Source organism: Marmota marmota, unplaced genomic scaffold (assembly GCF_001458135.2).
Source record: "Marmota marmota marmota unplaced genomic scaffold, marMar, whole genome shotgun sequence".
NCBI classification, from domain to species: Eukaryota; Metazoa; Chordata; class Mammalia; order Rodentia; family Sciuridae; genus Marmota; species Marmota marmota.
Window position 1 is genome coordinate 1,557,320 of NW_026000101.1, and position 22,499 is coordinate 1,579,818.

Consider the following 22,499-nt stretch of genomic DNA (forward strand, 5'->3'; position numbering starts at 1 on the left):
CCCTCTAAATCCCCCCCCCCCATACACACATCTTTACCATCTTTTTGTCACACAAATTCTTAATGACCACAGGTCCAACCTACCCCACCCCTTTCTCATTCATTCCATAAAGAAGGCAGTTTGAGGTCCTTTGGGGCACATGACCTGCAACATGGGTAAGAAAATGAACTACATTTTTGGAGAACGGGATGGACTTCACTTTGAGTACACCTTGAAAAAAACTATATCTGAGGATCAGTTCACCAGGAAACACATTTTTTAAAAGTGTACACGTTTGACCTGTGGCGGGCGGTGGGGGGCAGGGGGGCCTGGGGCGGATGGATGGGGAGGAAACAACAATAAATGAGATGCCATCGACAAGGATAAATGCCAACCGAGGTTAAAAAGCAAAACTAAACTGAAGGCCTCTGCCAAGTAGAGAGGGAGAATGAAGCCATCACTAAAGTCTTAAATATCTACTGATGTATTCTCTACATATTTTACAATTTTGACAAAGAAAATTGGACAGTATGTGCTCGTCAATACCCTTGCCAACAGGGAACATAATACACACAGCCTTCATATGAAAATCTGATACCTGAAACTAAACACAGCAGGCGGGGAAAGCCAGTGCGAGGTCCAAGCAAGTGCCCCACTCTGCAGAATCACAGTGGGGCACCTCAGGCTCTCTTGGCCATTTTTGCCAAAAGGGAAGGGCAGAGAAAAGCTGGTAACCAACCAACCTGAGTCTGGATATACAGTCTCAGGCCATATGTAGGACTCTAAGATTTCTCTGGTAAATGCTTGAATAATGCACACCTGATAAGAACAGGATTATGGTCAGGCAGTATGACACAGAGGGCAAGTGTGGCCTCAGGAGCCTCAAAGACCCAATTTCAGGTCCTAGTGATGTCACCTGACAAGTACAAATGCCCCGAACGTCAGTATCCTTATCTGTAAAATAAGGCTACAAGCAATTACACACAGGGTTCTTGTTCAGAATGCCCTTACTAAACACTTAATAAATATTCTCTCCCTTTTGTGCCCACTGTTGGTGAGACTGGCCTAATCCAGTAATACTGTTCCAGGAGAGCTTAAGTAAACATTTATCTCTGCTTCTGGCAAGTGAAAATATTCTGACTTCCACTGCTATTCCAAGGGGTTGTAGCTCAGTGGTAAAGCACCTGCTTAGCATGTGTGAGGCACTGGGTTCAATTCTCAGCACCACATATGAATAAATAAAATAAAGGTCCAAGAGGGAAAAGATCTGGTTTCACCCTAAATAGAAACCACGCTAATACCAACAGGCACCCCCATCCCCCAAAACCGAGCAATTTATAAAACCTACTACAAAGGCACATTCATGCAGGTGGCTTGTGAGAGATCAAAGCTGCTTTTAAGAAAGCACCTATGCAGCTGAGCGCAGTGGTGTACACCTGTAATCCCAATGGCTTGGGAGGCTGAGGCAGGAGGATTTTGAATTCAAAGCCAGCCCCAGCAACTTAGTGAGGCCCTAAGCAACTCAGCAAGACCTTGTCTCTAAATAAAATATTTTAAAAAGTGCTGGGGATGTGTTCAGTGGTTAAGTACCCTGGATTCAATCCATGGATGAAAAAAAGAAAGAATGAAAGAAAGGAGGGAGGGAGGGAGGGAGGGAGGGAAGGAGGGAGGAAGGAAGGAAGGAAGGGTGAGCCTATGAATGACAATTTGGGGAAGGAATATACAAAACCGTGTCCTTACCTTAGCAGTAAGGAAAACATTAAAGTGTTCATTGAAAGACAGCACAGGGTGATCTGTGATTCTCTTTAGGAATTTATCCAAAGCTTTTCTTCTGGTCTCCACAAACTCTTCTGAAAAACGATCCACAACACCTTTCACCACAAACTTCTCAGGAAGTGGCTACGGAAACATGAAGAAAAATATCACAGTAATTGATGAGGCAGTGCAGGGGAAAAACCACCAAGCTCGCAAATAATTCCTACCACCCATCTGTCCAAGAACAGCATTTCTTGATCAGCTGGATCTTCATGTGGTCATTGATACAAAGATTTCTGAAAGGTAGATGGAGCAATCACAACTATCCTCTCAGTTTCATAACGCAAGGACTAAAACGCTGTAGAACAGCCCCTGAAATGCAGAGAAGTCCACATGGAGCTCACACCTGGGTAGAAGACTGGAAATGCAGCACTCGTCAGAGGTGCAGGCCACCCAGCCAGGTGTCCCAAACCAAAGCACCACGGGATCTGTCTTACTAAGGTACAGTTGTCCTTTAGGATAATTCCTTTATTCCAGTCAGTTCTTCTCCTGTTCCTACAGGCAGCCACTCTCATGCCCCAACTTTGTGTGCTAAGCAGATAACCAAAGTGGGAACCAGGTATGAGAGCAGCACATGGGAATTCCTGAGGAAATTCAGCAGCAAATGGAAATTCCACAGAAAGCTGTCTACCCGGCACCACCCTCACTCTGCTTCTCCGGTGCCTGTGGACAGCACACCCTTCACCAAAGCTAATGTGTGTTTCGTCTCTGTCCCTGACCTATCGGTTCCCCGAGATGCCCCTGTCACCCTCAATTAGTTATACCTTCTCTTCCCTGTATCTTCAACATCTCCTGCTCATCCAGCTTCATTCCTGGAGTCTAAAAAATATGGTTGGCTCTCTACCTGAAAAAAAAAAATCCAACCATCCCTTGACTTGACCTCTTCTCCACTCAACTTCCTGTCTCATTCCATCTTTTTGAAAAGAGCCACTTGATTTCCACTCTTTCCATTGATTTCTCAAGCCCCAACCTTCCCTCCAACCCAAAGAAAAGCCAGCTCTGGCACTGCACTGTCAAAACTGCATTTCTCTGCCCTCTCCACATCTGATGCAGAAACCACTCTTTCAGATGATCACAATGACTTTCTAGCCCCCCAATTATGTGGCCATTTTTCTGTTCTTATGTCAGGAGTCAGTCGGGCAAACTGTCTTTTGATTCTGCTGAACAGGACTTGGGAGGAAGACCTAAGGAGCACATAGTGGTAGGTTGTGCCTCATTTCACAAAACAAAGAGCCTCCTGAATTAGCCGTCCATTCTTCAGAGTTAGTACGATGACCTTACATCTGTTGAACCAAGAGTTTATTATTTAAAGGAACACTAGGGTAAACAACTTCTTCAAATGATTTCCTTCTGTAATAAGTGTTATTATCCCCAAAAGTACATGGCTTTGGGAATTTGTCTGTCCTCATTTCAAACATCCTGAATGGGACACGCCAACTCTTAGCCTCATCTTTATTACTTTCTGGTTGTTTGTGCATAGGAACCTGGGCTATGGTGAAGTCAAGTGTGTCTGTAGTCTGTACGTGAGATCATGTGTTCAAGAGCTCAACACAGCTCCAAGCACATGGGAGAGGCCTAACAAATGCTAGATGTGGTTGTTAAATTTGTGAACACTGAAAACAGAAGCAAAATGGGGAATAGGACACAGGGTAGAAATTCCATGGATCATTAAGGCTAAATTTTTTTTAAATCCAGGATACCATTTCATACCTACTAGGATGGTTATTAGAAAATAGGAAACAAGTGCAAGAAAACACATAGAAAAAATTGAATCCTTATACACTACTGGTGGGAATATAAAATAGTACAGCTGCCGCGGGAAACAGTTGGGCTGTTTCCAAAAAAAAAAATTAAGCATAGGCATAGAATTACCATATGATCCATTCCCCGGTGTGTAGCCAAGTTAGCAATAAAAGAAAAAAAAAAAAAGCGTTACACCAAAATCTTGTACAATGAATATTCCTAGCAGCATGAGTCATGATAGCTGGGCTGGGAGGGGGGCAATGGGGAGTGACTGCCAGTGGGCATGGGGTATCCTGAGGGTGATGACAATGTTCTGGGTTGAACAGTGGTGACAGTCATGCAACATTATGATGGCCTAAAAGCCACCCAACTACACACCATGAAATGGCTCAAGTGGTGGCCTTTATGTTAAATGAATGTACCTCCTTTTTTTTTTTTTTTAACAGAAGTAGATATGATGGTGGAATCAGACATCAGAGGGACAAGGGGAGGCTACACAGCTGGCCTTAAAGATGGAAAGAGGCCACAAGACAAGGAACTCAGGTGCCTCTAAGAGCTGGAAGAAGCAGGCACAGATCCTCCCCTAGAGCTTCAGATGGACACAGCCCTGGTCTGCACCTCAACATTAGCCTATGAGACTGCTCGTGGACTTTTGACCTCTAAAAAAAATATGCGTTGTTTAGGCCACTTAAAAAAAATAGGACCTGGAGCAGGTTTCAGAAAGTGAAAAGAAATGAAGGAAGATAGGCCCTGACTGATAGACCGCCATGGTTGGGGCTCAATGCACCAAATATATCTATGTTAGTGTATTTGTTATTTTTGCTAACAGAAAAGCTTTTAAAAACTAAATACATGTACAGATATGTGTTTGGAATCTACAACAAATAAATAAATCCTACTTGCAAAACATTACAGTTAAATCTTTCAAGCTTTAGCCTTGAAGTACTGATATTCCAAGAAAACTTCCAAGTGAAATACAATCAAGTGTATTTGGAAAAAACGCTTTTGACATATATTCTATACTAGTTTATAAAACTATTTCGCAACCTCTGAAATAAAAGCATATTTCCTACAGATTGTCACTGAAACACTATATTTCTGGTAAGAAATCTGGACAAATATTTTAGTTGCTCAATCTTTTTTTTTTCCTTCAAAATATGTACGTTTATTTATTATACTGACATTGCTTTACTACATATTACATAATTATAAAGCATTCACAAACGTTATAAAAGGATAGTTGAAAGATACACATAAACAAATGCTTTAATGTTTTCATTCTGAACCTCTATGATTGTCTTGCAAAGCTTCACTGCTCAATCTTGAAATACCCAACTTTTTCTTGTCAGCATTTGAACTGTTTCTTCTATACAATCCAATACTTGGTGCACAGCCACTTCATGACACAAACCTATCCTTTCCTATCATTTTCAGTTTAGTAGAAAATACTGCTACCAGACAAAAATAACTCTTAAATAAATAAAGGAACATCAAGATTAAAGACCTTGACCCCATGAAGAATAATTGCCAAGCCTGGTTTAATTTAAAGTATTTGAAAGTTCGATGAATGATTCACTACTTATTAACTTAGCTACTGGAAAAAAATAAAAGTATGTATATTTAACAGTACCAAAAAAAAAAAGAGAACTAGAAAATGAAGGTGTAGTTTTTATTGATCATTTCATATTAGGAAAAAGTCACTGAATTACAAATTTCTTCTCCTTAAGTCCTGTGAGTATTAACCTAAAAGAAAACCGGATGCAGAGAAAATGCAAACATATCCCTCCTATAAAGTGCCTTCATAAAAATGAAGAAAACTTCCAAGTGAAATTAAACAGTCAAGTGTTTACATTCACTTCATCTTCTGAATTTACGCCTGCCCATTTTATCATGCAGTCTCTCTGCTGCATAACTAGCATTTGCACTGGCAAATGGAGCAGGGTTAAAATCACTGAGCAAACACAGAACAAAACAACAGAACAGAGGTTCCAGGGAAAGAGGGGAAGGGGAAATGAGGAGTTTTTCAACTAGTGTAGAGTTGCTGTCATACAAGATGAACAAGGTCTAGACGCCTGCTATGAAACAATGATGCCTAAGAACAAAGTGGTGTTCTGCACTTAAAACCTTATCAAGAAGGAAGATCTAGTGTTGTGTTCTACACACACACACACACACACACACACACGCACATGCACACAAGCAAAGGTACACGAGGAAATTCTGGAGGTGGTGGGTGTCTACTGCATAAGTGGTGATAGCATCATGGTGCACATATGCTCATGAAATTGTAGGCATTAAAGACACACATGGTTCTTTTGTGTGTACCAATTATACTTCAATAAAGCTTAAAGAAAACACTGAGGGAAAAACAGTAGCAATAAATACTTTTGGGTGGCTCCAACTGTTACATAATACAGAAAAACACAGTGAAGTGCTTTTACGAGACGACAACCGTACTCACACACTTTGGTTTCAAGATGACATTTTAAGCACATATGGTTATTTCTTTGGCTTTTAAAAATCCTGAGGAACAAAGCAATATATTTTTTTTAAAGTCACAGCACCGTAAAACACAGGGGCCGGAGGTGTAACTCAGTAGTAGTCTGTATACTCAATATGCACAAGGCCCTGGGTTCAATCCCCAGCACCACATAAAGGGGAGAGGGAAGCTACTATTCAACAGGACAGAATTTATTAAGATAAAGTAGAAAAGATTGGGTTGAGAGAAAGTCCAATCAATATAAACCATCTTGTAATTCTACTCAGGCAAAGGAAAGGCGGGTCTAGGAAGCAGAGGATTGAGTTTCTCCAGCAGAGCTCCAAAGGTTACTAGGTTCAGAAGAACAGGGACTGCAAACAAGGGCAGCCTATGACAACCCACGGGGAAAGGCAAATCAAAGAACTCGGTGCCTCCCCAGAGCCTCCCTCTGGCTGGCTGTTGACCTACCACTTCACGTGGCTTCAATGAAGCCCAGGTTTCAGAGTGGGGATTTTATCTTCACACTCCTAACCTGAGCAGCAGCACTGGCAAGCTCAGGCATGCTCAAACACTTCTAACCACAGCTGACTTGGGATGGCAGACACAAAACGCCAAACAAACCAGGAACCCACCACCACGCCCCTAAAGTTTCCCACGTGATTTAAAAAGTTGTTGAAGTTCCTCCCCCAAAATATGACTACTCAATAATAAAAAAGGCCAATTTTTAAGTGGGCAAAGGATCTGAATAGCTACTTCTCTAAGACACACAAATGTCCAACAAACCCTTGAAAAGATGCCCAACGTCATTAGCCATCAGGGAAATGCACATGAAAACCACAGTGAGACACCACCTTCCACTCAAAAGCATGAATACAACTAAAGACAGATGATCACCATTATGCATGAAGACGTGGAGAAACTGCAACTCCCATGAGCTGCATATGGGAATATAAAATGATATGCCACAGACTGGTAGTTCCTCAAAAAATCAAATACAGAATTACTTAGGATTTAGCAATTACACTCCTAGGTATCCACCCAAGAAAAACAAAACCATATGGCCACAGAAAAAGTCTTACATCAATGTTCACGGTTGTAGTATTCATAATGGCCAAACAAGCAAAACAACTGAAATGTTCATCAAGGGTGAGTGGATAGACAAACACAGGGATGAAGCAGAAATAGATGCTGTAACATGCATGACCTTGAACACACAATGCTCAGTAAGAGAAAGAACCTGGTCACAAACAGTCACATAGTGCATCATTATCATCCCACTGATGTGAAATACCCAGAAAAGACAAATCTACAGAGACAAAAGCAGAGGTGAGGTTACTAGATGCTGGGGAGATAGAGGGTTTGGAATCAAGAGCTAAGCAGTTCAAAGTTTCTTTTGGAGGTGATGAAAACATTCTAAAGTTGATTTGCTGATGGTGGCAAAACTCTGAATATTATACTAAAAGCCTTTGAGTTGTACATTTTAAATGAGGGAATGAATGGTATGATATATGAATTATAGACCAATAAAGCAGTTTGTATACATCAATAAAGTTTCTGTAAAATGATATTTTTGTGGGAAAAAAAGTTTTGCTTCTGGTTTGACTTTAAAATTTAAATCAGAGATGCTCTCCTAAATTAAATCTCCTACTTCAGATATGTATTGAGAATTCATGAAGAAATTTAAGGTTCTGCAGGCTTCTATAGTATGTTCTTACTCACAGTTTCTACTCAGACTATAAGAAACCATACTTGGAGATGATCTGCATCCACCTGGGCATTCTGGAGATTTCCATGGTGTCAAAAGCCTGTGCTTTATGCGTCAGGGTGGATGGATGAGTGCCACTATGTTCCACCAGTAGGTGTCGCTCTCTGGCCTTTGATCTCAAGCTCCACAAGGTGAATGCAATAGATGCCAGGAGGGGGAACACACTGTGGGCCTCCCATAAAGAGCACTTCCATCCCCAGCCCAGGACAGAAAGGGAGAGAACAAGAGAACGGCAAGGAACAACATCAACAAGCGGCTCCTCCAGACAGGTGAGGCAGGTTAACCACAGAGATACCTACAACAGGAATGACGCTTTACCTCTATGGTTTTCCTCTCCAGGACACATTATTCCAATCTAACCCCCCAAAAAGCACCTGAGACTAAGGTCAACTGAGGGACAGGCTACAAAATACCTCACCAGTACTCCTCAAAACCATCATCAAAAAAACAAGGAAAGCTTGAGAAACTGTCAAAACCAAAAAGAACCTAAGGAGACATGACTAGGATATATAATGTGGTGTCTTGGGTGGGATCCTGGGACAGAAAAATGACACCAGGCAAAACTACTCTGAATCAAGTAGTTTTAGTTAATAATGTTCAAAAATAACAGTAATGATGATTGGTTCATAAATTGTGACAAATGTGTTATACTAATATAAAATGTTAATAATGAGCAAAACTGGGTGTGAAATACATAAGAACTCTCTGCTACCTTCACAATAATTTTGTGATTCTTAAATTGTTCTGACATATAAAAAGTTTATTTTAAAAAATGATTCACTAGCTGTCAATTTTGCCAAGTTAAGATTCTAATTTAAGAAACAGCTCCAACTGTTTAAAAACAATCGTTCACTTTTCAGGCATGCTTTTAAGTGATGAGAAGATAGAAAAGGAAAACCTCAGGCTTGGAGAGCAGAGGGGACACCTGGTGGGAAAAGAGGAGGTGCTCTGGGAAAGAACGGTTCCATCATTTGTACCCCAACCCTAGCAACAGGGCTTTTCCCACCTTTAAAGCTAAGAAATGGCCAGTATGTTCACAGCACGTACAACCAAGGGGGGGAAAGGTTGGAAGACACAATGGTAACAGGAAAATTGGTAGTGCTAAGAAGTTTTTCAAACAAGGACTTTGTTACAGGACAAATCAGTCTCTTTCCAAAGGGTTTTATGACCCAAACTGCCCAAAGACCTCCAAACCTCTAGGATCTAATTATTTCTACTTTTTATAAAGCACTTAATATGTCTATGGATGTGTGTGTGTGTGTGTGTGTGTGTTGCTGGGGATCAAATCCACAGTCTGGTGCATGCTAAGTGATTTGTTAGTCTTTGAAATTTCATTTGCTCTGGTTCTATAAAAAAGAAAAAACGTGTAGGCGTAAGTTGATAAATGTTATGCTCCTTCAATAAATAGGGTTAGGTGGTTTTGTTTGTCTTTTAAATTTAAGAACTGTGGCTGGAATGAATTGTGTGGCAGATTCCTGCTCCCTGAGTTACCCATGTCCAAAGAAAGCCAGCCACAATCTAAGGCATCATTCTTCACCTAGTGGCAGCTATCCAAACCTCAAGAACAGTGGCCACTGAGGGGAGAGAGCCATCTGGGGGAGAGCTTATGCTATCAAGCTTTGACATTTAAAGAGGCAGCAAGTGAGAATTAGAGCTCTCTATTCCTCAAAAAAATTGCCATATTGAGAGTGAAAATCTACTCCACCCCGCCTGAGAAACTGGCATACTGTACAGCCAATCAGTAATCAAAATCTAAAAGGTGCAATACACTATCCAGTGTGTTTTACGTACATTTGATGGGGGAGTCTGGCATAGAGACGTGGCTAAGTATACCTGGAATGGAAGGGGCAAGATCACTCGGGGAAAGTGAGAACAAGCTGTATTGACTTACTACCTACGGGAATGAGATGAGTGGGCTGGGATTCTTCCAGTTTGCTCCTCAACCAGTCAAAATCCTGGTATCTTCGGCGAACAGAATATTCTGGCAAGTCAAACTCTGCCCGAGTACTCTGCAAATAAGAAAATGGAAAAAAATAAGCATAAGGGAATAGAAGCATATCTTGGCTGGAGGGAAGGAAAAAAGCACTCTTAGGATAACCAAACTGGGAAAGAACACACGTTCCTTCCACCAGATGTGCCAGCCAAGTGGCGGAGTTTACCAACACAAACGACCAGTCGAAGCCACAAATTCAAGGAGGCAGAATGAAAACGTCAGGTTTGGGGGGGTTTGTGTCTTTGTTTTTTCCTACCCTCAGGAAATGGAACTCAGAATTGTTTAGAACATTTGATTCATTTCCTCCACGCTTAACTCAGAATGTTCTTCACAGAATGATTCCACTTAGGATATTGCAACTATTTCCGAATCCGTGTAAAGAAATTAAGTCTCTACCTTCCAGTAAATATGCTGACAAGCTTTGCCAAAGGCAAAGGAAAGTAAAGGGTGGAGATAATGGATCACTGCTCATTTAGGAGGCAGATTAGAGGAAAATAGAAAGGGTTTTGCTTAATCTGCCAGAACCATGACCTTCAAAGTATACTGTATTTTAGATGCATAAGAAAGTATCTAGGACATAATATAATACCACTGTACCAGATAAAAATATCAATAACTTTATCTCCTTTCCTGAATGTTTAGTTTTCTAAAACATGAAACAGCATTTTAAATAAGAAAACCAATGCTAAATAAAATTAAGTTGATTTACATCAAAACAACACTTTTACTCACTGATTAGAATCATGTCTCAGATAAGCCACTTTTCCCTAAGAGGGCACAGACAGTTTCTGATCTCAGAAATTAAAGTACAAGATAAAAATGGCTCAAGCGACATTTTATAAATTCACTCCTTCAAGCCAAATTTCTGTTTTAATTCAAGACACCAAGAAAATCTTTAAAACACAAAAAGGAAGAGTCATCCAAAGAAATGGCTGTGAACGGTTTTGGCACTGAAAATTATGATCTCATCCTTCCCAAAAGTTGTGCTCACAGTCTGAGCAAAACCCTGAAAGTGCAGGACTCAGTCTTAGACTGTCTTTTCAAAGACCCAGATCAGCAAACACCCATGAAACACAACCTTCCCCCATGGTCGGGGACTTCAGGGGTGGGAAGATGTGGAGAAATTCATTCAGTTTAGCACTCTGTAAATTATTAGAAGACTCTCCCAAAGAATTGGAATCATAGAAGGCAGGGACGGGCAGCAATGCTTAAATCCACAGAACGAGTCACTCCTGATGAAGTTTCAGGTATGACATGACAGCAGTGAAGGGACAGGCCACTGGACACTCACCCTGAGGCAGGGTGGGAAGAACTCTGCCTGGGAAGTGCCAGTACCCGCCAGATCCCAGAGGCACCAGCCGGCCTCCCTGAGCCTTAGTTTCCTCAATAGTAAGAAGATTGCTGAGAGAAGGCCTCTCACTGTGTCCACAGACAGGCTCCATCAGAGAACTTGATGATCATAGCCCATGAAAGGAACATTTTGAAAAGTGACAAATGAAAGCAACTCATTTTCATTATAAATGGGACTGATGGAGCCTGTGGCGGCTTCTTCTTCTTTTTTTTCCAACTGCCCATTTCTCTTTATTATGTTTTTTAAATACATTTTAGAAATTATAATTTATGTAACATTTCTCCTCTATGAAATTAATATTTGATAACTTCAAGAAACAGCATAATAAAACACAAGATTTGTTTTGCTTCAGCCAATTTCACATTTGGGGAACTGGGTTTTTTTCCTTTTTCCTTTCTATTTATTATTTATTCAGGCTATATATACTTACTTTAAAACATCAGGAGAAATAAGGTAAAGGCTCAGCCATAATCCCATTAGGGTTTGTATCTTTCCATATTTTTCTATGAACATTCATTTATTCACTCATTTTCTTTATCACTTTAATACATCTTAGATATCTCTCTGTGTCAGTAAGTTCAGATCTACATAACTATTTTTAATAGATATACAGTATTCCATTGAATGGCTATACAATTATTAAACCAAATTCCCATTCAAGTTGTTTCCAACATTTTCCCCCATATTTTTATTGGTGCATTACACTTGTACATAATAGGATTGTTACATATTCATGCATGTACACAATGTAACAATAATTTGGCCAATATCATTCCCCAGAATTTCTCCTTTCCCTCCCCTCTGTTTCCAACTTTCCGAACAATAAACAATGCTACAATAAACATCGGTAGGCACCTATCTAATAATTCTACTAAAATAATTCCTAAAAACAGAATTGCTGGATGAAAGAGCATACATATTTTTAATCAACACACTGCTTCAAAAAATAAAGCAATTTATATTCTTATATTCAAATGCTTGTTGGCCATATATATTTCTTCTGTTGTCAAGGGTTCTCCACACCCCACTCCCCTTTTTTTTTTGGTCAAGTCTTTTTCATTTGTATAAGCTCTTTATTGCAACTTGCCTTTCGTATTTCTAAATGGTTTTTTTGATAACAGAACTTTCAATTGTCACGAAGTAGATTTCCTGTGTCCCTTCCCCTTAAGACAGTTGCTTTGGTGTCATCAACCAGAAGGCCATCACACTGCAAGCTTATAAACATATTCACCTGTATCCTCTCCTTTGTGGTTTTCTTTTATATTTATGTCATTAAGCACTGTTATTACATTTCTAGGAATTTACTATTGGGAAAGATTTGTTGGGTTTTTTGATGTTGTTGTTGTTGTTTTTGTTTTTCTTTTGGTCAGGTGATGCTGGAGATTTATTCCAAAAGAAATTTACCATGCTACATCTCCAGCCTTTTATATTTTTTATTTTGAGACAGGGTCTCACTAAATTGCTGAGGTTCTCACTAAAATGTTAAAGCTGGCTTTGAACTTGCAATCCTTCTGTCTCAGCCTCCTGAGCTGCTGGGATTACAAACATGAACCATCATGCCTGGTTTGGAAAAGAAAGTTTTACTAGCAGGGAAGTTGGATGTGTTGGCATGTACTAGCTACTGGGGAGGCTGAGGCTGGAGGATCACTTAAGCCCATGAGGAGATCAAGGCCACCCTGGGTAACACAACAAGGCTATAACAAAACAAACAAAAAATGTCCAGGGATGCCTAGAGATAACCAAAGAAGCATTCCTATAGAGTGATGATGTTAAGCTTCTAATGTAGAAAAATGAATATTCTTTACTATGAGAATTATACTGTCACTTATTCCTAGGTCCTGTCTCAAAAAAAAAAAAAAAAAAGGAGGTGGCATATATATCTGTATGATGATCTGCACTGCAATATCATTTCAAATTGCAAAGGAATCAAAGCAACCTATATGCATAACAATTCAAAAATACTGTAAGAAAATTACAGTGTATTTATTCTATAGTTATCAGTAATTATGTTTTAAGATATTTTTAATGACAAAAATGCTTCAACATAGTTTTAACCAGAAAGATACCAGATTCATTATACATCCATTATTATTTCACTTGTGTTAAAATTTTTAATAGGAAAAAAGTTTAGAACTGACAGTGAAAACTCCTCTTTATACTCATCCTTGTTTCCAAATTTTATCATCTATATACAATATTTTTATAGTCAAAAACATACAAAATGTTCATGGTTTTTTAAAAAATATTTTTCAATTGAAGATGGACATAATACTTTTATTTATTTATCTTTATGTGGTGCCTCAAATCCAGTGCCTCACACGTGCTAGGCAGTGCTCCACCTCTGAGCTCCAGCCCCAGCCCCTGTTCATAGTTTTAATAGCTCCTTTAAGGACCACAGGGGATTTAATACTGCAGGAAAAACCTGCCTGATGCTTTAGAAAGCGATAGGTAAAAACCACCACAAGCAGGATGCTCACGCTCTCTGGCCCACTATCTCTTTTCCTTATTTTTACTGCAGCTTGTTCTATAAAAGACATAGTGATATATAAAATATAATCGAATGACATGACAGAGAAGTAGATGAGAATGATAAAAGAAAAACAAGGACAGACAGAAAAAGCAGAGCCAGGAATGAGGCTAGCTGAACAGGCTCCCTGCCCACCGTGCACTGGCTGAAACTGGGCCGCGGACATCACTGGATTCCTGGAGACAAACCCAGCTGTATGACTCACAGTCTTCATAAAATATGCAGATCAGTAAAACTCCAAGCATGAGTTTGTAATAAATTTTTCCTCTGTGAAATTCAGGATATAATTAAGGAAAATAAAGAAATATTTGTTTATCTCTGTTTTCTAATAGTGGTGGCTAACGAAGCAATAAAAATGAAAGGAAAATATCCAACCACACAATTCCATGACCACAGACAACCATGACAGCACTTTAATCTATGTCCTTCCATATTGTGTGTCTACAAGCTAGAATGTCCAACAAAGATCCAAGGTCATGGTTACACACCTGAAGTCAGAAGGACAGGTAACTGAGCAACAGTGTCACAGTAAAGGGTATTCATTTTTACTATTAGTACCATGCTTGCTATGAATACCTCTTTCTTCATCTCTAGCATCTCTGGAAATTTTTCTTTTTTCTTCTTTGGAGGTTCAGCACTTTGGAAGACCTAGGTCTAGTCAATCTGTCCCCTGGGCATCACCCCACCTTAAAAGGCCTCCCCTTGCACCCCAAGAGTTGACGTGCCAAGCAGCTGTGGCCCAGTGCCATGCCAAAGAATGTCCACTCAACCCAAAATTTACAACTGACTCACTCCGGAGAGATTGATCTTCATCACAAGTGGCATCCATCCAGGCCATAGCAAGAGCCAGAGAAGTCCAGGTGACAACTGTCCCCCATCAATGCGACCTCTTCCCTTATCAAATGACAACCACCCTCAGAGAACAACTGAGAAAAATGACAGGGGAGGCTTCTGGCCCCTCACCCTCACTCTCTTCCAGGTTTCCTTCTGAGAAAAGATCTTCCCCCCAAGTTATTTGGGAACATCCATTCCATTATAGATGTGGCTCTTCGACCTACTAAGATTCTGAACTCTGGTTCTCCCCTGAGAATGCAGCCTCCCTGCGGCCCGCCCATCCCTTGGGTGCTGCTCATTCTCTCCCATTCACTGTCCACACCCACCCCAGGCCAGGAGCTGCCCCAGCGCTGCTCCACTGCCCGGGAACCCTGCCAGGCTCATGCTGCCCTCCCTCATCCTCCCCTCCTCACAGCCGTGGATTGACTCCCCGTTGGCTCCCCAAGCACCTGGTTCTCCAGCTTCCTCTCCAAAGCCCTTCATCATCTGAGTGCCCTCCCATCCAGGTGGTCCCCTCATCTGCCTCTGAGCTGACCATGTCTCCCTCCTCTCTGGGGTCTCCCAGACGGAGTCAGGCAGAAACGCTCATCTCTCCCTCCCTGAACAGCACCCCCTATGATTCAGGCTCTTCCACCTGTGGACACCCTTGTCTTCTCAGTCTCTTTTGACCTAGTCTCTTGACATTCTGTCTGCTCCTATCTTTCCTTCCTTCCTTCCTTCTTGGGCAGTTCCTTACTTTCCATATCTAAATGCTCCCTCCCATTGTCCATGCTCCCAGCTCAGGCAGAACCTCAACTGGCCACTTCCTGTTTTATCAGGCCTGGCCCTGTGAGCACAATGCTGGAGGAAAAAAACGAGATCAGAGTGACACAATGGCCTACAGCTGGACCTCAGCACTACCAGGCAACCTTAATACTCCCCTCAATGCTCACTTGTTTTCCACACAGTTAGTAAAAGGCCAGTGCAAGTTTTTAAAACTTCCGAAGATCACTTCAAATCTTCCTCCTCACTCTTTTTTTTTTTTTTAATTTTTTATTATTTATTTTTTAGTTTTCGGCAGACACATGTGGTGTATGTGGTGCTGAGGATCGAACCAGGGCCGCAGCATGCCAGGCAAGCGCGCTATCGCTTGAGCCACACCCCCAGCCCATTCCTCCTCACTCTTAGGGGAAGAGCTCATCATTGATTCATGGAGAAAATTGGAGCTCTAAGCAAAGAGCTCCTCAACTTCCTGCCACAAAACAGCTTCCCTTCTTTTTCCAAGAACAACGGAAAAAGAGTGTGCAGAAAAAGTATGCCTCCCCCTTCGGAGGCCAGTCCCCACCGCACCACGCTCAGAACACCATCTCCTGACACCTTCCCTCCTGTCAATCTGCAGCCCAAAGTCTCCTTCTCTACCAAAACTGTCTACTTGGCATTTAAGTCTCCCCCATGCTCCTCCCTCAGCTATTGCTCATGCTGTCTGTTTTACTCTTTCGATCACTAGCAAACTACCAATACTCATATCTTCTCTTCTAACTCTCATTCACTCTAACCCACTGCAAACTGGGTTCTGCACCACACCAATGAAACGGTCACCCTAGTCACCCATGACCTTGTCATTAGATTAAATGCCCACTATGTGATTCTTAGACATAAGGTGGCTCCTGAGCAGCATTTAGGCTCTCTTGACCACTGAGTATCTGAGAGGTACTCCTTGGGGGGTAAGAGGTGACTGATGGGAAATAGTGTAAAAGGTCAGAGGACGGTCTCTAAAGGGAGCTGGAGGCGGCTCTCTGTTTCCTCAAACTTGCATCTATGTCTACATGGACCATTTCCGCTGGACCACTGTTCTGCCCTCCTGTGCTGGGTGAGAGCCATCCTCTCTGGCAAATCATGTTGTGGAAAACAGCACAATTGTTAAGGAATCTGGACTCGAGCACTAGTTCCACCACATATTAGTTATGTCTTTGAGCAATTTTCTTAACGTCTCTGTGTCTCAGTTTCATTCATACAGTATCAATATCTACTTCACCAAGTGTGAAGATTAATAATATATGTAAAGCACTTAGTGCAAAATAAATGATGGCAGATGCACCCAACAGAACACTTAGTGCCACCTTATAAGTGATGGCCTGAAAGTGTGCTTACTGGTGCTTACTAGCTGAGAAAGATATCTGCAACATATTAAGAGAGCTGGCCACATGCAAAATACTCATTTTTTAAAAAATAAGAGGAAAATAGCACAGAAGTTATCAATGATTTTTTTTTTTTTTTGGCTGCTGACCTTATAGGTAGTCTTTTTTTTTTTTAAGCTTTCATCTTCTGATTTTTCTATAAAATCTGTATTTCTAAAAATACCTATACTTACATAAAATAATAATTGAACAGTTTTTATTGCAAAAAAAAGTATAACACATGCTCAGCATCCAATAATTAGTTCTTAATATGATGCTACTTTCTAGGCGCCGTCAGAGAAGAGAGGCAGGAGCCACCTGCCTTGGGAGGGCCTTAGGGGCCTCCCATCAGCATAGATTTGGTGAAGCATTCTTTGCCTAGATCAGCTCTCAGACTTCACTTCATGTTAGCTCCTGTGGTCAACAGGAACCTGAATCAGAATTGGGAAGTCAAAACCTCCAAGTAATAAAGCAAGCATGTGTACAGCCTCATCATCTGACCATTCACTTTGCTGAGGACCTCAACAGAAGAGCAAATCCTAGGACAAGATCAGGCGTGGGGCCCTGTGTCCCTGTGTGTCCTCTCTCATCCCCACACACCCCTACATATCCATTAACACAGCTTTCAGAAAGAAAGCTCTGAATGCCCCACCAGGACAACCAACCTGGTGTTGCTTTTAGAAACAGAAAAAGCAGACAATGCAGGTATTGAATCACAAGTGGAAGAGAGGGATGGTAAGAAGTAAAATTTGAGGGAAAGGCAGGGGGGAGGGGGACTCATGAACCGAAATCTATTTCCATGCATATATAAGTTTGTTGGGACAAACCCAAATAGTATGTATAACCATTAAAAAAAAAAAAGGTAAAAATTCCCCACCAGGTTCATCTTGAGGTGCCAAGTGAAAATGTGGGACTGCAAGTGGGAAAAGGTTACTTTCGGATATTTTCTCATATGCAGGAAATTGAATCATCCCGGGGAAAGATAAGAACATAGAGGGTAAGGGGTAAGGAAAGAAGAAAAAGAAGAGGCCTAAGAAAGACTGGCAGGTTGTGGCCAGTGTACTAGTCCATCAGTCAACTAAGAGAAGCCCTCCCTGCAGGATCTACTTTGGGGAGCAGGGCAGGGAGGCACAGGAATCAAGTAGTGGTGAAAACTGTCACCGCAGGCGAGTGTTACTGTGCCAGCAAGGCAGTCACCTTGTCACCTGGCTGTAGCAGCAATTCAAGAAAAACGGGTTTTGCATTTCATGGACCACAAGGTAAAGAATATGTTCAGCCAAAGTAAAAATAAATAAATAGAAATAATTTCGGAAAATATGTACATAGCCCTAGACCTCTGAGGAAGAAATAACACACATGTGAGCACCTGCTCGGGATGGTCATAAGGAAAGACATCGTGTGCAGACAGATCTTCAAGTGTGGACCAGGTGAGAGAGGACAGGAAGTAACTTCAGAAAATTGACAAATGCTTAAATGTCCATAGAGAAAAGATAATGGCCTAATCACTGCATAAATAATTAGGCAGAGACAGGAAGAATAAGATAGATACAATTGTATGCACCGGGAAGGGCCTTCAAAAATACTGTCAATTGAAAATTAATATATAAATATAAATATAGCTTAGTTGGTAAGAAAGAAAGTGAAAGACACCAGAACCTAAATAATGTGTATTCTAACTGTTCATGTATATATGTAAATGAAAAGAGATGAGAAGAACATACCACGTTTTAGCAATGGCAACTTTCAATTAGAATAGATATTGAGGACAACCAGGGAGGACTCAAGGTTTTCTACTCTGTATTTGGTCTTTAACATTGTTCTCTCCTCTCTCTTCTCTTCTCCTCCCTCCCTCTCCCCCACCCAATGAATGTGTTTATATTACTCACATAATTTTTTAAATATAATATTTTTCATCCAATAAAAGATGAAGAAGCAAATTTGAATGTATTTCATCCCATTTTTCTTTCTAAAAAGAATTTAAGCAGGTTCAGAACCTATTCAACTTTCACAGTAAAAGATCAATTTTCTTCTACAATGAAAAAAGAAAAGGCACAGTAAGAGAAACAAGAAATGTTATTCATGCTTTTCTTGACACCACCCACAAAGGTAACTGCATCTATTAATGCATCTGGAATTACCTAGAAGTCTTTTCTTCACTATGTGGTTTGTGGTAGGGGAAATACCAAGAAATAAGATAGTTTCCTGACAAAAAGACTTCTTTATTCTAAACTACACAGCGATAATGTGAATTTTCTTCCTAATAATATAAATAATCTAGATTTTTTATATTATTATGCTCCTGGTTTTCAACCAGGGAGCAAGTTTGTCCCCCAGAGAATACCTGGCAATATTTGGAGATATTTTTGTTGTCACAACCAGGGGCTGAAAGTGGGGGAGGATGGTGCCCTTGGCATCCAGAGGCCAGAGCCCAGGGATGATGCTAAAAAACACATGCTGACCCACAGTACAACCCCCTAAAACCAAGTGTTGCTCAGTCCAAAATGTCCATACCACCAAGGTCAAGAAACCCTGCTTCACACCTAAAACTTCAGTACTATTTCAAATAGTCAGAAAATAACTTTCAAAAGCAACAAATAATACAGGGCTGGAAATGTAGCTCAGTGGTAGAGTTCTTCCCTAGCAGGTGCAGGGCCTGGGCTCCATCCCTAGCACTGGAACGAACACACACACACTCACACACACTCACACACACACACACACACACACCCCAAAGTTATTCTTTTTTAAAAAATATTTTTCTTAGTTATAGATGGACTTTTATTTTCTTTATTTACATTCAGTGCTGAGAACTGAACCCAGTGCCTCACACATGCTAGGCAAGCACTCTACCACTGAGCCACAACCCCAGCCCCAAAGTTATTCTTTCACAAGTGGAATATGGATTTTAAAAATTAAAATATGGACTTTCTAGTCCTTCAAGTTATAATTCCATTTACTAATTCTCTAACCTTTAACAAGTTACTCAAACTTTCTACTTCAGTCTCCTCAACTGTGAAGAAAGATTGCCAAGTAATTTCAAAAGCTTTACTAGATGGATTGCCTTTATGGGTGGTGTTAGGAAGAGCTTGGATAGCATGTCTTTTTTCTCCTACTGTTCCTTTTCTCTTTTTCATTGTAGAATAAAAAAAATTTTATTATGAATATTTAATAAGTTCTGAACCTGTTTAAATTCTTTGGAAAGAAAAATGTAATGAAATACACTCAAATTTTGTTTATCCATCTTTTATTGGATGAAAAACATCATATTTAAAAAATTATATGAATATTATAAACACATTCATTTAAAAAAAAAAGAAATGTTAAGACCAAACAGCAGAAAACCATGAGTCTTCACTGGTCCCCTTACTTATCTGTTCTCAGATAAACAGTCACTGCTAAAAGATAGATCTCACAGGACTGCTGTGAGAATCAATCAATTAATTAGGCACTACCCTGCCTGCTACTTGCCTGGACTTAGCAGAAAGTCAACAAATACCAGTTCCAGTCTTCTTACTCCTTGTCCCCAACCATCAACCTCAGTTAGGCCACAAATTGTAATTAGGGTCTCATCACAGATTTAGGTAGATACAATGACTGGAAAATTTCAAGGTTAACGTAATATGAACCCGTTAAATGGTACCATGATAGGAAAAAAGTCAGAGTATAGGGGTTAAAAGACCTGAGTCACAGGGCTGGGAATATAGCTTAGTTGGTACAGTGTTTGCCTCATATGCACAAGGCCCTGGGTTCAATCCCCAGCACCACACACACAAAAAGACCTTAGTCACAAATTCTCCCTCATCTTAACAGTTTAAAAAATTATTATGTGTATGTGAGGCTTTTAATCTTTTTATTGTAAATAATCAATGTGTTTAAATTATTAGATTGGCTTACACAACCAGAAGGTGGATAGTCCACAATGGCCATGTGCAAGCTAGAGGAACCAGTACCATGCAGTCCATGATGCCGAAACCTCAGAACGAGAGGGACCAATGATGTCACCCCATTCCTGAACCGAAGGCTCCTGGAAACTCCCTGGAGAATCACTGGCAGAGTGATCCTTTTAATCTTAATGCATCTACTCTCTGTAGACACCACACCCACAAATGTAACGAAGGTGAATGAAGCTGTACAGAGGGTGGATGAAGGCGATGGAAAACCACGGGGTTAGGACCCCAGTTCCCCAAGACCCAGGCATCAGAAAACAAAGGAACCTACTTTGGTGGTGATCCTGTACGTGATGTAGGTCTCCATGGTACAGACATGCTTCTTGGGGTCATCCACTGTGACAAAGAGATCTCTGGTCTCACCATCAATGTCATCATCAAGTTGAAGTCTGTTTAGAAGAGAAGACGAAGAAGCTGGACTGGAAGTCCCTGCTGGAGTACCACCGTTGGGCAGAATGAGATCCTACAAGAAAAAAAGAACTGCCTTACAAATGGAAGAAAAACACACCACAGGAGAACCTCAGCAACTGTAGCTAGTGTGCCAAACCAAGGAACAACGTTAACAATACAAAAGTTACTTTCCAAAAATCTGAGTCTCTCCTTACTAATTATTTCTTGAGCAAACAGATCTTTCATGACCAAGAGAAAAAGAGTATGGTGGCACTGCAGACCCAATTCATGTGGAATCATCTTCTGACAAGTTCTGGGGTGACCAGCTGCAAGTGTCTCTGTTCAGGGACAGAGAACATAACCACCCACCATGGTCAGACTTCGCCAGAGAAATAACTCTGAGCACACTGCACTCCATTTTCCCCTTTCTTAAGACCACCACCTGGGCCAAGGTAAACATTAAAAGGCCTGAGCCCTCTTAAATACTCAACACACTTAAAACGCAATCGTCTTTCACAAAGAGATAATTAAAAGTTTAAAAGTTGGTGCCTCCTAAAAAAAAGTCCATACCATCAAAAAGAGGCCCACCTGCCAAAAAAATTCAATTTGAATCCTGAACAAGCCTCTGCACATAACACCAACACACAGGTAAAATAATAATGAAACAAAATGTAAAAAGTAAGATTCTGAGATGAATTGAGGAAATCTGAATTCTGATCAGTTGAATACGAGCGACATTAAGGAATCAATTAGGTATGATAATGGAAGTGCCATGATTTTATAGTCGTCGTCTTTTAAAATACATTCTGAAATATTTATGGATGAAATGATAAGACGTCCAGTATTTGCTTCAAAATAATTAAGGCTGGGGAAGGGGGTATAAATGATATAAGACACCCAGGTGTTGATGATGGTGCTTGCAGGTTCATTACACGATCTGTCCTTTTTTGTATGACTAAAATTTCCCACGATAAAAACATTAAACGGAAGGGAGGCTGTCAGAGAGGCAAATGCCAGTAAAGAAAAAGAAAAGTTCTAAAAACTATAAATCTCACTCTCTTTAAGCCTGTGGCTACCTCAATACATTATGTCCCTATAACATCAAAGGCTGTAACGCAGGAAGGCCAGGTCTTACAGTCACCCTTCTGGGTTTCAAGGTTTGATAACAGAATAGCACTAGGTGTGGAGGCCTCTGTATGTCACCCTGGATCACTGGGAGACAAAGACTGAGGGGACATGGCAAGAAAGTGCCACAACACAATGGAAAGGGCCATGGTGACCTGGGGGCCATCGGACCATGGGTTGGGTGGGCAAGAAGGCATTTTCCCTTTTCTCTCTTCTGGGAGCTCTGCACATTGGAGGCGAGCCGGCCCCCAGGTGAGGAGACACACAGGACACAAGAGGTCAACCCAGCCGTCATACCCCATGAGCTCCAGTTCACGGGAGACCTGGGAAGAGGGATGAGATGAGGTGGAGGAAAGCATGGCCTGGCATCAAGGGCAATGTCACCCAACTTGGTG

General features: G+C 40.9%; 1 protein-coding gene across 1 annotated transcript in view; it reads right to left on the reverse strand.

Moving 5' to 3' along the window:
- Snx30 (sorting nexin family member 30) overlaps positions 1 to 22,499 on the reverse strand; it is a 101,356-nt gene that overhangs the window by 36,398 nt on the left and 42,459 nt on the right. The window contains exons 2-4 of the mRNA XM_015492194.2: positions 20,861 to 21,052; positions 9,680 to 9,790; positions 1,720 to 1,878 (exon numbers count right to left, since the gene is read on the reverse strand). Coding sequence (XP_015347680.1) covers positions 1,720 to 1,878; positions 9,680 to 9,790; positions 20,861 to 21,052 — 462 coding nt within the window. The remainder of the gene's footprint in view (positions 1 to 1,719; positions 1,879 to 9,679; positions 9,791 to 20,860; positions 21,053 to 22,499) is intronic.